The sequence below is a fragment of the Camelus bactrianus genome, chromosome 19 (assembly GCF_048773025.1).
Source record: "Camelus bactrianus isolate YW-2024 breed Bactrian camel chromosome 19, ASM4877302v1, whole genome shotgun sequence".
Taxonomy (NCBI): Eukaryota; Metazoa; Chordata; class Mammalia; order Artiodactyla; family Camelidae; genus Camelus; species Camelus bactrianus.
The window spans coordinates 11,914,681-11,937,705 of NC_133557.1; the positions used below are offsets into that span (position 1 = coordinate 11,914,681).

The window sequence follows — 23,025 nt, forward strand, 5'->3', positions numbered from 1 at the left end:
AGTTTATATAATCATTCCCTGGACACTGAAAATAGGCTGTCTTCCCAGATTGCATGCTCCAACCACCCTCTCGTATGAAGCTGTGTCTGCTTCATGTTTCTCGAGAAGCTGAGAAGGAAAATGGCTACCTAGCTGAAGCTTCTCAGGACAAGGATACAGAGACCTCGCCAGAGCCCAGGCACAAACTGTTTTGCTGAATTCATTAAGCATAATTTTTTTATAGAAAAGAAAACTGAAGGACAAACCAAATTGAAAGAATCACTGTTATAATAACTTTAATTTATCTTGCATTTTACAGAAGTCTATGAACGATTTTAAAAAAGCACCGCCTTACCCCATCACGTTTCCCTGACAGTTGTTAAAGTAGGCAATGAGTAAGTCAACAGCTTGAGCATCGGCATCTTGCAAGGATTTCAGACCAACAGCCAATCGCCAAAGAACTTGGCAGCTTTTCTATCTTGTTTTTAATACAATGGTATATCCACTCTGATGGTAACCCTGTCCAGCCACATCTCCACAACACACTTCGCAAAATCAGTGGTGATTAGCAAATTAGTTAGCTTTGGCACGGAGCTGTGCTCTTTTGCCCGTGACAGCCTGGAAGCCAGTTTTGATGCTGGCAACAGAGCATCGAGAATGACAAGTTTCACACTGTAAGAAATAGAGTCGGGTGTCCTTTTGCAGGATTGTGTCTGGTGATCGGCATGTGTGACAGGTGACATATTCCTCTGCAGGAAAAGCAACATAAAGAATTAGATGGTAGCCACAGTGAGTGAGAGATTTCTTCTCTCTAAAACACTTCACCGAACTCCACAAGCCCACACTGGCACCCACACCAGGGAAGCTTAGCTGTACTTAGCTATTCCAGGGGACAAGAAGACACAAGTTATCTCCATGTGATGCTTGAGATACTGAACCATGGGTTGAAAAAAAGAATGTCCAAAGCAGCAGCAATGCTTGCCAGATACCTACTCTTGGTTTTGTCTGCAGGAGAGCCACTGAGAGAGGACTTACTAGCTTTCACAGGTGGGAACAGATCTGCCAATTTTAAGTGATTAGGAAGGAAACAAAGCTGGGCTGGGTCAGGCCTGAGTGCAGACAGATTTCTCTGACTTGGCCTTGAGCCTGGAACCAACCAGCAGCCTTGATCAGCTAGGTCTTCTGAGGAAACCCAAACCCCTCACCACACCACAGTCACTTCCCTTCATCTTTTAAGGCCACCCTTTCTGGCTTCATTACAAACCAACAGCTCTCCCCAAAATATTGTAGCCCAATGAGAGTATCTCAGAGTGATGTGTTGAAATTAAATTATAAACTTACTGATATATCTTCTCAAAACATTTTCTATCTGTTTCTGTTGGAATCTTCCCTTAATTACAAGTTGGTTATTACCATCTATAGAACCACTAGGAAAGAAAACAAAAACATCTCCATTATTGTTTTTTCCTGTAAGGAATCAAATCCCAGGACCTTTACATTTGATGAATTTAAAATACATTCAATGGTATGGGATAAGTTCTAGGAACAGTACTGACTTCCCAAAATTTATTTTTAATTAGTAGTTGGTGCCTGATGACATATCCTTACTTCCTAACATTAAATTCAATTTCAACTAATAAAGTCACCAGCAACAAATTTGATTTATAACTGATTTCAAGTCTAAAACAAATTAATTCCTTAACTGTCTGTGTGATGACCCATTCATCCAAAGGAAAATCACACTTTTACTGAATGTATACCATTAATATATAAAAGGAGCTATGAATATCTTAAAAAAAACTAAGACCTAACCTTTTGATTCAGTCATATACAGTTGATGAATATGTTCTAAAATTGATTGTATTTAACTATGTAAGCATGTTAAAAACCACTGGCACAGGGATCTATATTCAATAGCTTATAATAACCTATACTGAAAAAGAATATATATATATAAAAAAAACTGAATCACTATGCTATACACCAGAAACTAACACAACATTGTAAATCAACTATACTTCAATAAAAAACAAATCATTGCATTGTACATTTAAATGTATGTACTGTATCTATAAAATTATTACAACCTCTCTCCCAAAAGCACAGCTGAAATCACAGGCCTCGTATTGTCAATGGTGCTTAAAGAGAAACTTTTTGAAAGAAGTTGCTGACAAGTACTTTTAAAAAAGCAAAGCTCTAGGCTAGACATCACTTGTTAAAAATTGCAAATCACAAAGTGAAACAACAAAATTCACCCAGGCAGTATTAAATTTATACTTGTTCTGTATCTCATTATAAAACTGACTTTCGCAAGAATCTCTCCTATAATTCTCCTTTAATATTTTCCTGTAAGGGTTTATTATCATCCTCCATGGACCCAAACCCTTAATCTGCAGGCTATGGTGATTCCATTGCTTGATGTAGGAAAATTTTTCATTCATTGTCAAAAGAAATTTAGTTTTCTTAACCCTGTAATATTTTAGCCCACTGGCCATAAGTTCACTGGTCACAACTTGTTGTAATTCACCTCACCTCTAAAAACTGTAAATTATTTTTCTGAGAAGTAGGAAACACACTGTTAGCTTTCATTCTTTCATCAGTTTATGCAAATTAAAAAATAAACAATGACTAATACATTCAAAATGTAGAATAGATAAACAAGATTATACTGTATAGCACAGGGAAATATATACAAGATCTTGTGGTAGCTCACAGCAAAAAAAAATGACAATGAATATATGTATGTTCACGTATAACTGAAAAATTGTGCTCTACACTGGAATTTGACACAACATTGTAAAATGACTATAACTCAATAAAAAATGTTTAAAAAAATTTACATTTACAACAATTCTACAACAAAGCCTACATATTTACCACTGGTCAAATAAATTACTCCTCAGCCCCACAGCAAGTATAGCCAATCCCAAACTGAGTTTCAAGAGTAGGAAGAGAACAGAACACCTTAGCTATCTCTGTACTGCCAGCAAGGAAAAGGATTAAGACTTTAATAAGAGTCCAAGGTCCTGAGAAAGGCAGACCTGAGTTTGTATCTTGATTGTGCAATTAACTAGCTGTGTGACCAGCTACAATTTCACTTCACTGAACCTGCTTCCACATCTGTAAGACAGGGGTAGTTAGTGTTAGTTTCTACTAACAGTTCATAGAGCTGTTGTAAAGATTTGAGATAGTACCCAAAAAAGTGTTTGACACACAATGGGTACTCAGTAGGTATTAGTAATATTTATTATGCTCTAATTCTACAATACTTATTTTTAAAGGGACATTTGGCTTCCCAGCAACTTAAGGCCAAACTCACTGGGATGGGATCCATGGGATCCTGCCTCTCCCCACCACCACCTTCCCAAGTGGGGATGGACTGGCTTGGTGTCTTCAACAAGTGAGCCCTAAAGACAGGGGAGTAGCTATTTAATTATGAGTCCCTGTTTCATTGTTTCTCCCCTAGCACTCATCAATCTGTAAGTTGTATTTCATCAATAGCCTATATATAATTTAGAAAATAGTGGCTTCCTCTGAAATCTAATCTTTGCTCCATAAAAAGACCCAAGAATTCCAATTAATGACAAGAAACTCTAAACATGGCAGAGCCATGGTATTCATTCTGGTACACCAACAGGCCTGTTCACATGAGCCACCATGACCCTTATTTCCTATTCCCAAGCAGCCAAGCTAAGCTCTCCCATAGAGATGAACTGACTTTCTTCCTTCATTAGTCTAAAAGTTCCTCTGACAATCAGATGCATGTTTTTCCTAAGCATGTTACATATTCTTTTCAAGATAAGTTTTTATGAAATATCCAATAACTATATATAAAAACTATATATAAATACAAATACAGTTTCTTACCTTGTACCCAACTCAGCCAATAAAAATGCAAGGAGATGTTTGGGTTGACGATGTAATCTAAAAAGATAGTGAACGATATAAACCTTATCTTTCATAGAAATCTAACCAAACTTCAAAAAACCCCACCCTGTTCACTGCTTTAATCTGTGATTACTCAGCTATTAGGTGAATTTCAGTACAATTCATCAAACTCTGACATGAAGATAAATATGACATTATTTCTTTACATTTTAAAGCCCATAAAATATTACATTTACAAATGTATACCTATGAGTAAATGTCTATAAACGGACAAAAAATACCAACTTTAGAGGATAACAGATTCTTCTGGGAAGGAAGGTAAAAGAGATCAGAAAGAGATACAAAAGATGGCCTTAAACTAAATATAGAGCCCTTTTTAAAGAAGTAAAAAGATCTGAAACAAATGTGCCAAGAAGTCAAAATACACCAAACCTAGGTAATGAATACTTGGGTGTTTGTTATGCTAATCCCTATATATTTCCTGTTTGAAATTTAAAAAAAGAAAAAAAGAAGTATTTCATGGCAATATAATAGCAGAAAAATTGAAAACAGATAAAATATCCAACAACTTGGGGGTGGATAAATAAATTATGGTACATTCATTCTATTCTGCTTTTGAAATACAGGCCACTATATACAAAAACCAAAAAGATGTATACATGTAAGATGAAAAAAGGAAACAGAGCAATGCCACTCAATTTCTTTTTCACTTTTTAATTTCATTCACTTGGCAGTATTTGAGCTTATTCCAATAAGTAGGTACTACTATTACAATTTTCAAAAGTTATTTTTCCTGAAAAATGTAATGAGTAAGGGTTGGTAGAAATATAATAAAACAGGTTGGCACTTAGATTACCAGTGTGAGTATAAACTGGTATAAGCTTGTTGGAAAATAACTTGCCAATATTTGCTATAAAAATGTTCATTCTTTTTGACCTGACAATTCCATTTTGGGAATTTTTGCCCTAAGGCTCTATTCTGAGTTACTGCCCAGATACATGTATAAGGTTGTTTCCTAAAGCTTTGCCTCTGATAACGAAAACTTGGGAGCAATCATGTCCAACTAAAGAACTGTTAGAACATGTTGTATAAAGCCTAAAAACATTTATAAAGGTTATTTAATGTATGGGTAAAAATTTCACAATATATTAAGAGAAAAAATGTTAAAAACCAATATGATACCAATTTATTTTAACATATTTATATGCATATAGCTAACTAAACATAAAAATATTAACCTATGATTCCCTATCTCTTAATGGACTCACAATTTCTCATTTTTTAAGTAGGTCTATATTATTTTTAAATTCTTCTGTAATAAGCATATACTACTGTCATTAGCAAAAACAATCTAAAACCTTTTAAGTTATGCCTATAAGCAATGAAAACAAGTGATTATTTCTCAGCGGGGAATTTTTACTGATTTTTTGTTTGTTTGTTTACTGTTGGTTTCCCTTTTATCTGCAATAAGCATGTATCACTTATGAAACTGAAGAACAAACAGGAGATAAGGTCAGATGCCTTAATAAACCTGACAGAAAAGGTGTAGCTGAGGAGTTCTGAGAAGAGCCAGGACAGTGACCTAGGCGTAAGACAGGCATAGAGTGCAATGATAATTAAAAAAAAGTTGAAATCTCATCAACTGTGTCTTGACAACAAGTATCCAAGAAAGAAGCACACTAAATTTAGCTGCTTTCCTGAAGCTCACTGCTTGTACTTGCTTGTCAGGCCCATTCCAGCCCGATGAGCTTTTCTACCACCCAGGGCTCCCCAGCCCCTGTCGGGGGACTACATTCAGCCTCCTCACTCTTCACTCCTATGGTTAGGATCCTCTCATGGCTCAGCATGAGGTGGCTTCTCTCGCCTCTGGATAATAAGCCTAAGAACTATGAATCCAAAGAACTCACAGACTTGAACTGTGACCTCCCTTAACCCAACCCTGGCATCTGTGCATTCTCTCTTTCTACCTGCAATAAAGTCCACAATGAGGATATTTAACACATACTCCACTGAGAATCTGGTATTTGGGATACAGACTTCGCATTAATCAACTTACAGTTTACAGATATCTGTAAAGTTGACAAAAGAAGTTTTCTTGGTTCCTACTCGGACGACCTGTGGTGGTTTCATGACAAATTTCCTTTTCTCTCCAGCAACCATATCTGGATTCTTTTCCCTCATGATGTTGAACACTCGATTCAGTAGCTATAGAGATAAAGTGGTATTCATGTACATTCTCATTAATAGCAGGAGTATAAAGTTCCCACCCAAGTCACTGTGCTTTTCTTTTAAGCAGAGCAAAGTTTACTTTTGACTAAATGTACACACACATGTTCTGGGAGTTTCTTGAAAGCAAGACTCAATCCTCAACCAGGAACTGGTCCATTATGGGTGCTCAGCAGTTCCTTGATCAAAGTTAAACAAGGAACCCATACTAATTCTGCTGTTTCTGTGGGAAAGTATATGCTACATGGAAAAGTAAGATTCAGTAAGCCCAAATAAGCAAACTCCAGACTACCCTGGCCCCAAATTAGCCACTCCCTCTCCCTACTGTCCCCACTTGTCCCCTCCAGTGGGGCTCCAGTGACCTCAAAAGTTCATGGATTCAGATGGAACAGTGAGTACTATGACCACCACACTGTGGACCACATGCCCCACACATGGGCATCAGGCAGTGTTGTGCATTGGCTGTGTTACCTCTCTGGGTCTGTTTCACTATTGAACTGTACTTCACTGGCGGTTCCAATTCAAGGAGTATTTATCCTGCTTTTCTTTGAGGTCTGGTGAACAGTTTAGCCTTTTCTCATTACAGAATTTGTCTTACCTCCTCATATGTGTAGTCTCTTTCTGAGCCTGCCCAAGCAGGGCCTGTCTGGTTACTGAATGAAATACCATCATCTTTTTTGCTGTCTTCATCTTCTAAAGCTACAGATAACAAAGACTGTAAGAATGAGGGGGAGGGCCTGATACAGTAACAAAAAGGGGGAGAAGGGAGAAGCAGATCTAGAGAAATGAAAGCTTCAAAGGTATTTGTCTTCCATCCCACAATGCTTTCACAACAGACTCAAACATAAAGGCATCCAGGCTCACAAATAACCCCTTATTCACTGAAGACATGGATGTTATGACTTTCATAAACCACCCTTAATAGAGACTTCTCTAATTAGGAATTTTTGGTAATACAGACACACTGAACTGTTTCTTGATTTAACAAACATAAGATAAAATAATGTGCTCGGATAATTAGAGGAAAAAAATGTCCAACTGTTTTGTAGCACTTAAGAAACACACACATCCATAAAAACCCATCTGCTGACTATACTAAAGTTCTCTAAAGACCCTATAGCACTTAGAAACTAATGAAACAGCACTTTGGGCAAAACAAAAAATTTTTAACATTATGTAAAATTCAGTTACAGTAGTTTTCCCAATAGTCTGAATCAGTATGTTTTAATGTAATCACAATTGCCAATTCTCCCCCAATGAAATCTTTAATTTTCATTATCAAGTTAGATTCTATTTCCTTTTAGCTTCCATTATTAGGCAGTGGAAATAAGGGGCAAGAAAAAATAAAAAAGAAGCCTGCCCATGAAAGAGACTAGGCCAAAGGCTTATGTAGCCTAGAAATGAGCTGCTTAGCCCCCAATATTACCTTCATCTTTCTCTAGTATTTCATCCTCATCTGGGAACTTGACGTTCTTCTTTTTCTTCTTTTTATTGCCAAGCATAATGTCAAGGTCATCCTCTGGTTCAGCTGGTTCTTGAACATCACTATCAATCTTTAGATCCTAAGACAGTGAGATAAGACTCTCAACATTTTGCTACTAGGATTATTATAATATATATATTATATATATATATATATATATATATATATATATATATAATATATATATTTCTAATGACATGGCCAGACATCGTTTTAGAGGGAAAAAAATCAAATATTCAAAACTGAAATTACAGATCAGGAATGTCTCTCACAGGTGAACCAAACTGGTTCAAAGCTTCTGTCATTTAAACTGGAAAAATTTCAAGACACTTTTGTGGGATCGTTTCCTTTTTTTCAATCCATCAGCCTTGGGATGTTATTATAATTATTGTCCATGTTTTAAACCGGCCACAGTCAGAATTACCTGAGAAACAAAGATTCTTAAATCTTCTCCGTGACAATCTTCAGCAGGAACAGGGTTCAGGGAATATTTTACGTTAAGTTTCTAAGTATTCTGACGCAGTTAGTGGGAGGGTTTTTTTTCCTCCTGACATTAAACACGTGGTGTTTTTCCACACTAATTCTCCAACTCTCTGACATTAACTAGGTGACCTACAATTCAATTCAATTCTGACACGATCCAGAGTTAGTGAGACTCCTTGGGTTTAAGGGCTCAGCCCCACAGGACTTTCTTCACTGAGGCAAGGGCAAGTACAGGGTCCCCAGGTTTGCCACACACATGTCCTACTTGGATTCAAATTCATATTTTCCCACTTACACCTGTCCTCCCACCACTAGTTCAGTAATTTGCTACGACTCACAGAACTCAATAAAACACTTTACTTATTACTTTATTATATTATAAAGGATACACTCAGAAACAGCCAAACGGAAGACATGCATAGAGCAAGGAAAGGGGGGGGGGCAGGCAGGTGCGGTGCTTCCATGCCCTCTCCAGGTGCAACACTTTCCCAGCACTCCAATGTGACCACCATCCCTGAAACTCTCCAAACCTCAATGTTAGAGGTTTTCATGGAGGCTTCATCATGTAGGTTGTGATTAATTAAATCACCAGCTTTGGACCAAACTTGATCTCTAGCACCCTTTCCCTTTAGAGTGTGTGTGTGAGAAAAGTTCCAATCCACTAATCATGGCTTGATGACCAGCCCTCAACCTGAAACTATCCAGGACCTTCCAGGCACCAGTCATCTAAAAATACACTTATATCCAGAGATTCCAAGGGTCTTAGGAGCTGTGTGTCAGGAACCGGGAACAAAACCCAAATATTTATTTTTTATTGTATCACAGCCAGCCTGGCACCAGACTGTGAAAGTCTTTGGGAATCACTTCAGTAGACGGTATCATGAAAGAGGGAAAACACAGAACCCATGGAGAATTAGGGTCATGTGATGAATGAATGGAGAAAAGGTAAAGCCTGATTCCAAGATTAGCTGCTATAGTCATGGATGTAAACAGGGCATTTCACAGCCTTGAAATGAGTCATAAAACTCCCAGAAGAGCAAAAAGGGCCAGTCTCAGTCTCCAGCCTTCTAATCTTGCCTTCCTTCCACCAGCATATCCAACTCCCTATCCCAAGTGTGTCAACATTACTTATCAATATCTATATTTGTGTACCGACATCCTGAACTACTCTGTAAATGGGTTATAGTAATTTTAGAAATCTTATCAGCAGAAAAGCTGGAACAGCCAGGAGCAAATGAAGCTCAGTCTTGAGATCCCAAACCCAGCTGAATAGTCTCAGTGCCACATCTGGCCATCAAAGACCAATCAGTGTATTAGCTAGACAATACCAAACAAGAAACCAGATATTAAGTTAGTCTCTAAGATGAGAGCCAATAAATGAGAAACTTACATATGCTAAGTATAAATTAGCACATACCAGCCAGCTTCCAGTCCCATATAATTACTTATTTTATCCCAGTAAGATCTATTTCTAAACTGAGGCTAAGACCCAGTGAAAGGCAGAGAATAGCACAAAGTGTTTTTCATTTTCAAAAGCCCTGTAAAGTCTGAAAATTCAGGGGGAGAGTAACCCAAGATCTTAAAAACCACTTTAGTGTCAAGTTAATGTCCATGTCTTGGCTGATAAGGGTACTTGTAACAACCTCTTATGCTACGACTTCAATAGCAGAGAAAAAAGTATCCAAGCACTAAATAAGAATAGAGCTTACAAGTGACTCTTCGGTACAAAAGCCACGAGAGAAGGTGACCAACAAAACCTTGTTAACCAAGACCACCTGTGACACATCTCTGATTTGTCACCTTGTTACTCAGGATATTTATACCTCCTTGTTCACTATATTCTGAGCATTTCTTTCCCAATTTCCCTAGTAGGAAGAGAATTCCCAAACGGGAGAGAAACAGATAAATCCGGAGAAAAGCATGTTGTTCTAAAGAACTCTAAATTATTCCTGAACTAAAATAACCTCTTGAAAACAGGAAAAATACCTTATTCATTTCAGTACCCTAACAATTAGCACACAATGCCTGACTCACTATCATCACTAATACATTATTTGCTGAATTAACCAAGTCATCAAAACTGTGACACTGTTTCCAAAACTCAGTGAATTACTGCTACATGTGGGATACACCTTATTTACCTGAGTTTGAGAAAATAATTTACGAAAGAAAAATTCGGGTAGAGGGCACAAAATGGGACAACTTAGTGCATGTGTATGTGTATTCTTACTCTCGCCCTTTCTCTCTCTCTGTATACGTGAAATTGCTATTATCCTGGGTTTTATAAGTAGATGTTTGTAGTTTGTACTCTGTCCAAGATTCCTGGACAGGGTCTTTAAAATGGTAGCTCTAAGTAAGGGAAAAACAGACTTTCAGCTCCTTCCTCCATGCATCCTCCTATTCACCTATCTACCCACCTATCTACTCCTTATTCAAAAGAATTTTGAGATATTTGTATTGGAAATCAATCCAGTAATAAGGCAATCACAGGGCCTCAAGTACCTCCAAGATCAGAGAACTCCATAAAATCAACCTGAGTGCTCTGGTTCTTCTATAGGCCACAAAATCATTAGCCACCAACACAGGCTGGGGTTCATTCTTTGCTGTTCAGAGGTACACACATAATTTTGTGTATCCTTAACAAGCTACCAAAAGTTTAACAGAAGAAACCACAGGAATATTTGCTCTACAGGATTTCTCACTTACAGAAATATCTCTCCTCAGCCAATCTCAGTAGATTGACAAAAGGCGTTTCGTAGTCATCTTAATGGTACACAATACAATGTATAAAATCTAAATTTACATTCCTTTGAACCATTATCCCTTTAAGGTACCTAGGCAGACAATCCCAAGAAAATGACCTTAACATGGTGATTAAATAACAAATAGCAAAGCTAGTAAGAGATGAGACAGAGGGAAAAACACCAGCCATTAGAACCCTTCAAGTGGTCAAATTTTACCTTCAATAAGAAAGCAATACTACCTTTACACCTTCTTCAGCTTCATCAATATCAAATATCTTTTTTGTTTTTTTCTTCTTTTTCTTCTGATTAAAGAAGTTCAAATCATCTAGATCATCAGAAGCATCTAAAAAGACAGATAATTGAGATTATCAATTATTAATAAATAGCAGAAGGCAAAGCATCAAATTATGAGTTAAACCAATGTTTCAGCTATTAATTAAGTCACCAGAATAGAGAGATTGGTATTAATTAGCACAGTAGTTCATCCACAACCACAAAGGCTACGGTTCTGAAGAACACAACTCAAAGCTTTGTTGGAAAACTGTTAGGGGACCATATTGGGAATATTTAGTAATCTGAGCATATCATGCCTCATTGTTCCCACGACAAAATCAGGGCTCTAATATAATTTCCAAGGCTCTCCAGCTTTCTCTCTCTACTTCTGCCTACCCTCTTATCTCCTGTATCTTAAATCTTAGTTTCAGCCCAACTGAATTACCTCTGCTTCTTAGTGCAGTGTGTGATCTCTCACCTTCAAGCCTTCCTATGGGCCCTCCCACATAGCTCTTACCTTCACTGCACAAAATTTACTCCCACCAAAAAGTCTTCTCTAAGTCTACCTCCCCTTCCCCCAGTTGGGTTAGGTATGCCCTAGGTGCTTCGATAGTACTTTCTGTCACTCCAACAGAGGTACTTACCAGCTTACTTGTCTATCTCCCTATGAGATACTAAGGGGCTATGGCTTTCTCACCTAAACCTAGTGTCTAACTCAGTAAGTTATTCAATCAATCAAACAAACAATCAATCAACAAAGGGCCTTAAAAAGTACATCACGTTCATTAAAATAAGGCTATAATATGAATAAAATGAAATTTTATCCACCGTTAGTGAGTAATAATGGATTTGGTTCAGTAAGTTTTCCATTTGTTCTGCCCCACTATACACTAGGAATATTTTAAAACCCCTCTGCTACATAAGTTTTTCAAGAAGTTATTTATGAATTCATCTTGTCTATTAAAAGAATGATTTACTTTCCAAATTTGTTTTAAATATGTACAAGATGCTTGTACATGTAGCACATGGTAGATGCTCAATGAGTGTCAGTTTTCTCTGTCCCTAGCAGTGTCTTCTATTCAAAAGACATAAATATATTTACTGAATCATTTATTTCTAATACTAAAATAGTGTCTATGTTAGAATAAGAGTGAATAACCAATGCTGGTTTCTAAACCCAAACATTTTAGGCTGTAATTTAAATATCTTCTATATATTTTCAGAATTGCTTAAGACACAAAACTGACTATCTTGGTCCTATTTCTTTCTGCCTACACTCAAATACAACCACCATTAAAGTTAGAAAAGAAACCTTCTGACAGGTTAGACTGGAAAACCAGCCCTGAAATGACAGTTCTGTCATCTCTGCCATGTGCATTTGGTGGGAATTTCCCTGAAACAAGTCTATCAGAAATCTGGCAAGGTCCCATGCACACAGAATGCTGATGACCTCAGCTTCACTGGAACAGCCTTATCAGGCTGAGAGGTCACTGTGTGAACAAAATCCAAAACACTGATGGAAGAGAACCAGGTCTCCCAGGACAACAGTGACTCATATCCACCACTTACCTTTTTTCCTACTATCTTCTTCATCAGCTTCTACATCTTTCTCCTCAGTGGGTTCTGGCTCCACTTCTTTTGTTTCTGAGGGCTGGGTTTCTTCTGTCTGGGCATCCCCTTCCTCATCTAACATAAAAGGCTTCTTCTTCTTCTTTTTCTTCTTGCTCATAGTAGGATCAAAAATCATCTATTTAAAAGATAATGAAAAAGTGATTGTTTTTAATGATGTTCACATTCCAAATATGCTGTATTCTCAAAAGGCATACCCTTAAATGTAAAAAAGTATTTGATGCATTAAAGTACCTAAAAAGATTTTGCAAGAAAGAAAGAAAGAAAGAAAGAAGAAAGAAAGAAAAGAAAATCCACTCAACATTTTTATACTATTACAAGTTGGAGGGTTCCCCCCAAAACATGTGTATATGTCTTTTAATTTATAAATTATCACAAGATACAGCAACTTCACTTATAGTTTCATGAGCAACTTTAGAGACTTTATAAACCAATCACAGATTTTAGGGAAGGGAACTTAGCAATAACCTATGCTTCATCCCTTGCTTTATGGATGAGAAAACCAATGCACAGGCAAGTTATACATCCTTCATTTAAGGTTGGTAAACTGCAGTTGCTACACCAGAAGACATGACCTGATAAAAAACTAAAACATTTTGTCATGAAATTCAGACAAATCTTTGGATTTGGAACACAATGGAAGGAAATCCATTAGAAATCTTTCATACAGCAATCTCTATCTGAGTAAGAGAAATTTCTATGCAAACTTTCACTCTGGTTTTTGTTTCTGGAACATTAAAATTTTTCTTAGGTTATTTTAATCTGATGTGTAGTAGAGAACAAGTGAAAAACTAATTTATAACTTGTTGCAGATGGTTTGTAAAAATCACTTGAAAAAAATACATAGTTATTTTAAACGTAATAGTTTAAACAACATATAGGGCAGATGCTGATAGTGAAAAGAGTGAAATCTTAAGTCAAACAGGACTGTATTCAAATCCCAGTCTTTTTTCTCTAAGTCCCTGACCAATCTTTGTCCAAATTCTACCATGCTTAAATTTACCATTTTTGCCCAATGACCTGCTGTGACAGCACAGTAAAGTGTTTAAAAGCACAAGTCTGAAACCCAACTGACTGAATTAAAATCCTGGCTCTGGCTCTTACCTCACAAGGTTATTAGGATTAAATAAGTAATCAATATCAAGCACCTGGCACAGTCCCTGGAACAAAAGTACGCAATAAGTGTTAGCAATTATTATAATTTATGTAATGCTTTACAGTTGATGAAGTATGGTATCTCTTGATTTCTATTACTGAAATTTTATCAACTCAGGGTGATCTAACTTCCAAGACATACCATGAAACTCTGAAAAAAAAATTCCCAAAATTGACTCTAATTAACTTAAATTTCTTCATATCCCATGTACATTAAGGAAATTAAGCTACACTGAAACCAAACTATGGTCTGTAATTAGGTAGGGTAGAATCATCATCACCCAACAGAGAAGGATCTGCAAAACATTCTGGAAATTGATACAGCCTCATTTCCAAGCCTCTCCTACCTTAAGAAGGATCTAATCATATAAACGAATAATCCTGAAATGCAATCAGTCTGAGGAACATAATCTGACAAATTTAAAGAGGATGTAAGAGCCAGGAGGAAGGGGTTCCCCACTGCTGACCTACTGGGTCTTGGGGTCACCCTACACAGTGTTATAATCTGTTCCAGGGAGGTAGCTATAAATCATCCTCATTCTTGAATATGGCTATTTGGCTAAAGGACAGACAACACTCCACGCACTATAAATCTGGTTTTCTGCCAGGGTTTACAACTCATTTATTGCATTTTTTTTCAAGTATCAAGTTCTCCAGAATATTAGCCATCTTTTAACTATTATTTAGCAAGGCAGACCAAAGATGAGAGGGATCCTGAACTCAGCAAAGGACATCCTCACAATTGCCCTGTTATCCTGAAAAACATCTGTGCAGGTCCCCAGGGAAACAGTTTGGTTGTAAACTTATAAAGGGTTATAAACATGCAAGAATTATACACTGAAATAATTTAACACCTCTCTCAATTACCATGTCTGGATATTTTAGACATACATTCATCTCCTCATTTTATTCACACCACTTGGCAAGGTAAAGTTTAAAAATACGGAAACCAAGGATCCCAAAGCAGTGCTCAAAGCAGACCTCTCCCAAACCACAGGGCCACGTCAGTCTTCACTGAAAATGTTGTGTTTTTTTAAGACTTTCATATCTGACTTAACAAATTATCACATTCCAAATGTTTTATTTGAGACTAGTTGGGAACTGAAGAAGTAAATAGTTGCTCACAGTGCAGTTATGGAAAATCAGATTCTTCTTGAGCTATTTTTTAAGTCCACAACAGTTTTCCCTTTTCAACTTCCCACGTTAGGTTAGGCTGGAGGTCAGGAAAAGGGGTATCAGCAAAAATTACCCTGACAATAACCCAAAGTGCTTCAGCACATTGGAAGCCTACTCCCATCAACCATACCTTACCCAATATATTAACTTAAAGCCCATACCACCCCAGAAGGCAGGGTTACAAAAGAACCCAGAGAAGCAAGGTGAGCAGACCAAATGCTGTCTGCTCTGGGTGATGGGATTCTGGGAGATTTTTATTTCCCTTTATATTCTTCTGTGTTTTGTAGACTTCAGATAACATATATTTCATTTTTAATCAGAAACTTTTTCTTAGTTTAAAGATTCTTTTGTATAACACTTTACCATGTTGTATGAAAACCTGATGTTCTGATACTTTTGAGTGAGGCCTAGTAGTAAATATTAGCTACTGACAACACTTTAATGCCTCCAGATTAGGGAATTTTTCCTCACTAGGTAGCACCCATATTTCTAGAATACTGGTTTTTAAAGGTCATGTTTCCACTAGTTTAAAAGAGATTATGTTTTCTTGAATTTTGGGCTTAATCACCAGGTTTAAAAGGAAGTGTGTGCAGTTTATGTCAATTACATATTAAAAGACTAATGAAAAAAGAAGGAAATGTGAAGAAAAAAGAGATAAATTACGTCTTAATAGTAGGTTTTTAGCGCTCTATCCTGGCCACCAGGCAGGACTACTTCCACTCTTGGGAGTCCCTGGTAGTTTATAAATAATTCCCACGTACAGATTTTTTCACTTGATCCTTACAAGTCTGTAAAGCAGTCAGAAGTTAAGGACTGGCCAAAGAAAATTTTTAAAAATTAAACAGTATTAGAGGAACCTGAATCTGCACATACATCCAGAGTGGAAGCCAAAGGCTGGGATTCTAGTCCCATTTACTTGCTGTGTGATCTTGGGCAACTGAAGCCCTAATTTCCTGTTTATAAAATGGACTGGTAGACCTGAGAAATGCCAAGCTGCTTAATATTTTATTGACTTCCAAAGTCCTCTGTTGGAATGCTGGTTCTGACAAATCCTCTTCACCCTTCAGTAGTATTTCATTTCCTTCAAGATCTGATCCCACTGCTAAAACTGAATCCTCCAGCCCTCCAAATCGCTGTTAATGGCTCTATTTCTACCTCCTACCTCCTGTAGCAACTAGTAGATCTCTTAGAACACTTGTGAGCACTTTATCATAGAAAACACACACAGAATAGCACTCCACAGTACCTTGTTCTATTTAGGTACTTCATTAAAAGTTATGAAAATCTTAGAAAATGGGTAGAAACAAAATAAGAATGAGACACTGACACTCGTAACTTTTGAAATAGAGTGCCATAAAGCAATGTCTCCATGACCTCCAAGAACGATGTACTTCCCTTAGACTGTTTCTTTCATAAGAGAGCAAGAGCCTTCCAGTCATCTAAATGGAGGCTATAATGCATAGACTTGGAATTCTATTAGTGGCTCAGCCATTTACTATTTGATCATGGGCATTATACAACTCTCTAAAAAGCTTCAGTTTCCTCATCTCTAAAATGGGCATAACAAAACCCCCCATCTTAAAGGGTTGTCATAAAAATCAAATGCGAGATTGGAATCCCCTCCAGAATAAAATTCAAATTTCTTAATTAGGTCTTCAAATTCCTCCATGAACCAGCCACTATCTATATTTTAAGGGATTAACTAACTAAACTGGAGAATATTCTGCTTTCTGTGAGCACACTTACTTGCTTTAACCACTCCCTTGCCCTGGGACCAGGCCTTTCCACTACTTGTGGAAATTCAAAGCATTTTCAGGGCCTACCTCAAAAAGCCAAAACTCGAAAAAGAGGAAAAATTTCCTCTTCCTCTCTTTCTCTCCAAGGCCTTATAGGCCAAGCACTTGAATGTTTACAGAAGTGAATTACAAATTCAAGGGGCCAAAGCTTAAAGCCACATTTCATTTTAAGCCATTTGGTTAAAATGAATGGGATGAATCTGGCCAAAAAAGATTTGAGAAAATTTTCTGATGTACAAACACGACGGTAGAAAAAGATCCTGGCAGCTCCGCAGCCTGAACTTCCCGCTGACGTCGCTGCGAGTTTTGCTAAGGAAGGTTCAGGGACTCCCGCTCTAAAACTTTCCGAGGTTAATCACTTTTTCAGGTTGAAGGATCTTTTACTCTCGTCCTACCCTCCTCACCCTCTGGCCTTAAAAAATAATAATAATAATGCCCGAGATGAGAACAAGGGTAGACACGGGGTAGGGTAAGCCAGCCCGTAAAGTTTTAAACGAGGGCGCAGAAACGGAGCCGAGAGAGGCTCTTCTCTGCACCACCAGCGCCCAGCGAGGGACAGCTGGAGCTGTAGCGTCAAATCGAAACGAAGGCAAGGGTTGCCAGCCCAAACTCAAGTCATCTGGGCCATTAAACGGACATTCAAGCCCTCTCCTGGAGGGCGACTCAACGTGCTCTCCATTCCGGAAACGCGGGCCACGGAAGGACGCCGGCCTCAGCGCCGCGGCCCTGAGGAGAGCCGGGCGAGGCCAAGCTCGCGGCTCCGGAGCCCTCGTCAGCTCTACCGCGCCGGGCCGCCTAGGCCCGGCTGTCCCACATGGCGGCAGCCGGCCACTAGGCCGCAGGCCCGGTCTCCCACATTGGGGTGCGTTTGGCTCCCTGCCTCAGTCCTTAGCCCTAGCGCCTGCCTCAGGCCCTCACCTCGTCCCCGGACATGGCTGCGGCTCGAGTGGGCTCGGCACGGACGGAAAGTCGGACGGGTCAGCCCCAGGCCCCGGCTGCAACGTTGCTCCTGCCGACACCTCTACCACCACCGCACTAGACTCTTGCATCAGCGAAAGGGAACGACACCCCGCCCTCACCTCCCAAGCTTTGGAAATGCGCCTGCGCAGAGCTCGCCAAGGCGCAGGCGCGCGGAGGAGCCGATTTAGCGCGCGCCGACTGGCGCGAGTTACCAGACGATGCCATGGCGCCAGGCAAGCCGGGACTCGTAGTCCGCATAGAAGAGGCGGGGGCTTGCGCGGCGGTCGCCCAGCAACCTGTGCGCGTGCGCGACGTCTGAGGAAGCCGGCCGGGAAGTTTCGGTCTTTCCGGCGGCTCCTTTCTCCTCAGGTTTTTGAACAGAGAATCCGTGCTGTTCTGCATTCTTGTAGAGTGAATTCGGGGCCGCTTTTCCTAGGTTGGGGTTGTGGGTAAGGTACTCAGTAATATGAACCCACTGGGGCTTTAGTTTCCCTGCTACTACCTCCACCGTGCCCCCTTGGGTTATTGTAGTGTTTGAGGAACTCGAAGTTGGGGCTAGAGACGCGCACTTCACTAAGGGGGTTTTATTTCATGAAAAATTTAACCCAATAGGCTGAATTTCAGCTTGGGAGGTCGGAAATCAAAAGCCTGCTCACTGTAGTCTGGAGAGAAGACGTCCGTCCCTTCAGGGGACGCAGCCTGGCGAGAGGCATTCTGTCGGGAACCCTCAAAGTCCTTGTTTGTGAAGTCTTCTTGAACGCTATAGGTACATTATGCAATTCTCCGTGAGGCATAGTAATAGTTACTCTTTAGGAGGCTGTCACTGTTGTCAGCGCCCTCCAGCCAAAGGCCACCAAGAACATCCCTATAGTTGAACAAAGCTTGTCTCCTTGCAAGGAGGGGAGGCACACCTTGAGGAACAGGGGGTCATCTCAGAAAGAGGGTACTGGAAAGAATTTACAGGATTTGGGCTTGTGTTAGGTAATTTGGGAGAGGGTTCAAGGAAGCAGGCCTTCTAGTCTCTGGATTGAATGACATTAGGACGTGGAGGAAATTCTGGTATGGGGTATTTTAATAATTCATGTCTAAAACGGGACGAGAACCAAGAGAAGTTAAAGCTATGATTGGTTGAGAAGCAGCAGTACTTAATGTTAGCCAGGATAGGGGGATATTTGGTCGTGTGTGTGTGTATGTGTGGTTAGAACAATGTTCTTTTTTGTTTGTATTCAGACATGTTTGTGGAGTGGTTTTGTTTTTGTTTTGATCCATCATAGTCACAGAGTGGTTTTGTCTCATATTAGTGTTCTGTGAAACTGTGTGTGTTTAATGGGGAAGCATATCCTGGTTTATAATGCCATCCTAGCTCCCACTGTTCAGGGGCTGCTTTTCTCCATCTTACTGTCCTTCATATCGCTTAATATATGTACTCTACTTTAGCCTCAGAACAACTCTGTGAGACAGTCCACAAATATTTCCTACTCCCCATTGGATACTAGTTTCTAATCTAAGTGTGGTAGATAGAATTAGATCCCTTCCTCCAAGGAGCTTACAACTTAGAATGATCCAAGTCCAGGCAATCTGATGCCAGTGGCTGCTGCCTTAACACCTCAGAATCTGTTTCCCTAAGGAGGCTGCACTGCCTCCTCAGTAATCTAAAGTGACTGATAATCTGTGAATACCATGGTTTCTCAACAGCAGCACTTTCGACATTTTGCACCAGATAATTCTTTGTTATTGTTATTATGCTGTTCTGTGCATTGTAGGATCTTCCGTAGCATCCCTGGCCTCTATCCACTAGATGCCAATGGCACTTTCCCCTAGTTGTGACAACCAAAAATGTCTCTAGTCATTACCAAATCACCCCTGGTTGAAAGCCACTAGTGTGTACTATTTATCTCCTCCTGGTCTCTGAGAGGTAAATGGGGCATGACAGTCCCCAAATCACTTTGAGTGGAGAGGCCTTGAGGAGGAGAGAGGGAAACAATGTGGCCCAAGTTTTTGAAAGTCCTTTCCACTAAGAAAATGAAGATTGAGACAAAGACAAGTGGGAAAAAGCAAGGGCAGAAGAGAAATTATAGAAGTGGAGAGGAGCTCATAGGGACCCACCCTTAAGGTACTTAGTTCACACTAACAAAGTTAGTTCATGGCAGCAAAGAGACACAAAGTCTTAATGAGGCTTCATTTGTACTCCTGGGAAATGCTGGGATGCTTAGCAAACAGTCTTGAACACTTTTGTGAAAAGATTCATTTTCCTTTACAGCATGGTATTAGAAATGACTTTCTTCAGAGATTTCAGGCTATTCCCAAGGTAGTACTTTATTTTCTAGGCAAAGCCAACATTCTCTGGGGAGCTGGCAAAAGTCACAAAGCAATGGTAGCTAAGCTTCCAGATTTTCCAAGAGATAGATCCTCTTTAGATTAAGCTAATAACATCGACACAAATAGTTGTTTGTATTTTCCTAACCTCTTTTATTTAAGAATCTGTAAAACATACAGATATATATTACTTTTCTTCTCATAATGGTGAGGAAAATCATTATCTTCCTACTTTATAGATAGAGAAGCCAAATTATGGAGTCCACAAAAAATTGTGAGAAATCCAGAACAGCCTACCGGAATCTTCACTCTGGGCCATTCTTAATGCTCAGCATTACTCCAGCAGTAAGCTAATGGTGTTAATCCTTCCATTGTATACTAAATTTTATGTTTTAATAGGCTTTAACATATTCTTTAGTCACTTCACTTGACCCATAAAATAGCAGGCCTATAGAGGCTATTACTTCAAAATTAAATAGTGACAGTACTTGAACTAGAGCCCAGATCTCATGATTTTTAGTCCAGTACTCTCTTTACTTAAGCAAGCCCATACATCCTTGTAGGTGATAATTAACTTACAGAAAACATAAGACAGAAATTATAATCCACACAGAAATGCAGATCTATTCAATCCTTTTCTTCCATTACATGGGGCCTTTACAAATTAGGTTAGATGAGTAAAACAGAAAGTTGCTGAGATATTAATGCAAAGCATCTGGTAACTCTGAAATTTATCTTTGGGTTGATAAAATAGAAGGTATAGTGAGCACCCCCTCCTCAAAGAAGTCTTGGATAGTTAATCCTTTGAGAACTAAACTAGCAGAAATGAACTCTTAATTATTTAGTCACGTATGAAAATGACTTATGAGATAATGTGTCACCGAGATGTAGGAATCTAGTCTAATGAAAATTTTATCTCCAAATACCATCATTATATCAGCGATTCTCAAATTCATTATTTCCAACCCAAACCTCTCCTCCAGGCTGCAGCCTCACATATTCAAGTGCATTTTTCTTTACATTTGCTTGTCTCACAAAGGTCTCAAAGTTACTGTGTTTAAAACAGAACTCTGGGTATTTCCCACTGCAAATCTTCCTCATCTCAATTAGCTAGGCACTGCTTTCTACCCAGTTGCTTAATTCAGAAACCTGGGAGTTAACTCAGTTGCTTCTTTTTCCTCGCTTTCTTCATCCAACTCACTGATTCAATGTCCAAAATAAATCTCAGATCCAGCCACTTCTATTTCTACTGCCACTAGCCTGGTCCAGGTGATTATCATCTCTTTCTTGGATACTGCAACAGTCTCCAGTTGCCCCTTTCCTTCATAACACTTACACAGTTTGCTTAATTTATTTGTCAGTTTTTTACTTGTGATTTCATAATCTCACTTCACTACTAGAATGTATATAAATTTCTTGGAGGTAGGTACAAAATCTGTCTTGTTCACTCTGATATCCCCAGCACCTAGCAGAGTGCCTGGTTCATCATAGGTACTTAAATATTTGGTAAATTTTTCTTGAATTTATGGATGAAAATCCAGTAGTATACAAAATTTTAATATAATTCTTACATTAATATAGTTGAAGTTAGAGCCTTTATTTAATCATATATGGTAAAAATGACTGAAGCTAACATAATTAAAATTAATAGTATTACAAGATGTCTGAAAGAATGTTAGAATTGAAATGGTTTTTCCTAGAATCCAGAAAAAGAGGAATCTGCCAGGATTTGGCCATGTTTTTTCACCCAGAAATGTACAGGATAGAGGAACCATAAATCCAAAGAAAACTATTAAGCAAGTCAGTAGCAAGTACACTTGTTCTAGAGCATCGATAATTTCTTAGGCTTTACCTGGGGCCTGAGTGAAATGGACCTTAAAACCATCTGCTTCTCTTTTTTCTGGTCATTCACCACAAAATATTTTGATTACCAACTTAGATTTCCTGGTATTTTCACACTGGAAAGGAAATGCTCTGGGCAGCAAACACAAAATTTTAGTCCCTGAAAACATATATTCCACACTAGAATGTAACTCTGCAAGGGCAGGAAATTGTTCACAGCTGTGTTTCTAGAACCTAGAACAATGCTTAGCTCAAAGTAGATCCTTTATAAGTGTTTGATGAATACATGGATGTGTGTTAGTAAATTAGAATTATACTTTATACCACATTTTCTTATGAATTTAATTGTTGTGAATCAGTCCTCAGGTATTTGTTTCATGCTAGATGTATAGGGAAAATCAGATTTCTGGTCTTGAAGGACAAATATGAGATCCTGAATGTCAGTGCTCTACTTCAAGTTTCTGTGAGACCCTATTTAGTTAACCAGCTGACTTCCTCTGATGTCTCCTTCTTGGTTTTCTGTAGCTCCATTCATCCTCCATCTAGCCTAAGAGTTTCCTTTTAGAAAAAAAGGAAAGAAAAGAAAAAGTCTAATGCTGCTCTCTTGCCTAAAAATCAGTTAATTCTCTGGTACCTTCAGTATAATAGTTACCCGCAGTCTACCCCTCGGGCTCTCCTCATCACTCTACTCTCTACCCTTCTTACTATTCCCCATCATGTATTGTAAGGTCCAGCCACACTAAATCACATAATGTTTGCAGAACATGCTGTTCCCATGGCTGGAATGTTCACCCCTTGTCTTCCCATCTAATGAACTCCTGCCATCCTTTAAGATTCCGCTTAGATACTACTTTTTAACAGAGCCTATGATTTCCCTGAGGGTGGGGGAAGAAGCTATTCCTTTTCTTCTACTTGTCGTTTCTCATTATTACAGCCCTTATAATATCATATTATGGCTATGTTTGAGATCCCAGAGGGCAGAATCTTGTCTTACTCATCTTTCTTTGCTTTCCCAATGCCATCACATGTTTGTGAATGTAAGAACCTATATGGAGTGATAGGTATGAGTGCTAAT

The 23,025-nt window shown here is 38.8% G+C and overlaps 1 protein-coding gene across 1 annotated transcript; it reads right to left on the reverse strand.

Annotated features, from left to right (window-relative positions):
- Positions 1–249: 249 nt before the first annotated feature.
- EIF2S2 (eukaryotic translation initiation factor 2 subunit beta) lies at positions 250–17,908 on the reverse strand. The gene is made up of 9 exons (XM_010960845.3): positions 17,751–17,908; positions 12,646–12,823; positions 11,043–11,146; positions 7,520–7,655; positions 6,692–6,792; positions 5,924–6,072; positions 3,847–3,903; positions 1,321–1,406; positions 250–728 (listed from the first exon to the last, which is right to left on the reverse strand). Exons 1-9 carry the CDS (start codon positions 17,763–17,765, stop codon positions 553–555), a joined length of 1,002 nt encoding a protein of 333 aa, XP_010959147.1. The 5' UTR covers positions 17,766–17,908; the 3' UTR covers positions 250–552.
- Between the last annotated feature and the right edge of the window lie 5,117 nt (positions 17,909–23,025).

Bases quoted from the DNA above. Each gene is read 5' to 3' on its own strand.
- EIF2S2 (XM_010960845.3), bottom strand. The intron at 7,656-11,042 runs GTAGTATTGCTT...TCACTGTCTTAG, and splicing joins AAGCTGAAGAAGGTGTAAAG to GATCTAAAGATTGATAGTGA. The intron at 6,073-6,691 runs GTAAGACAAATT...TTATCTCTATAG, and splicing joins GAGACTACACATATGAGGAG to CTACTGAATCGAGTGTTCAA.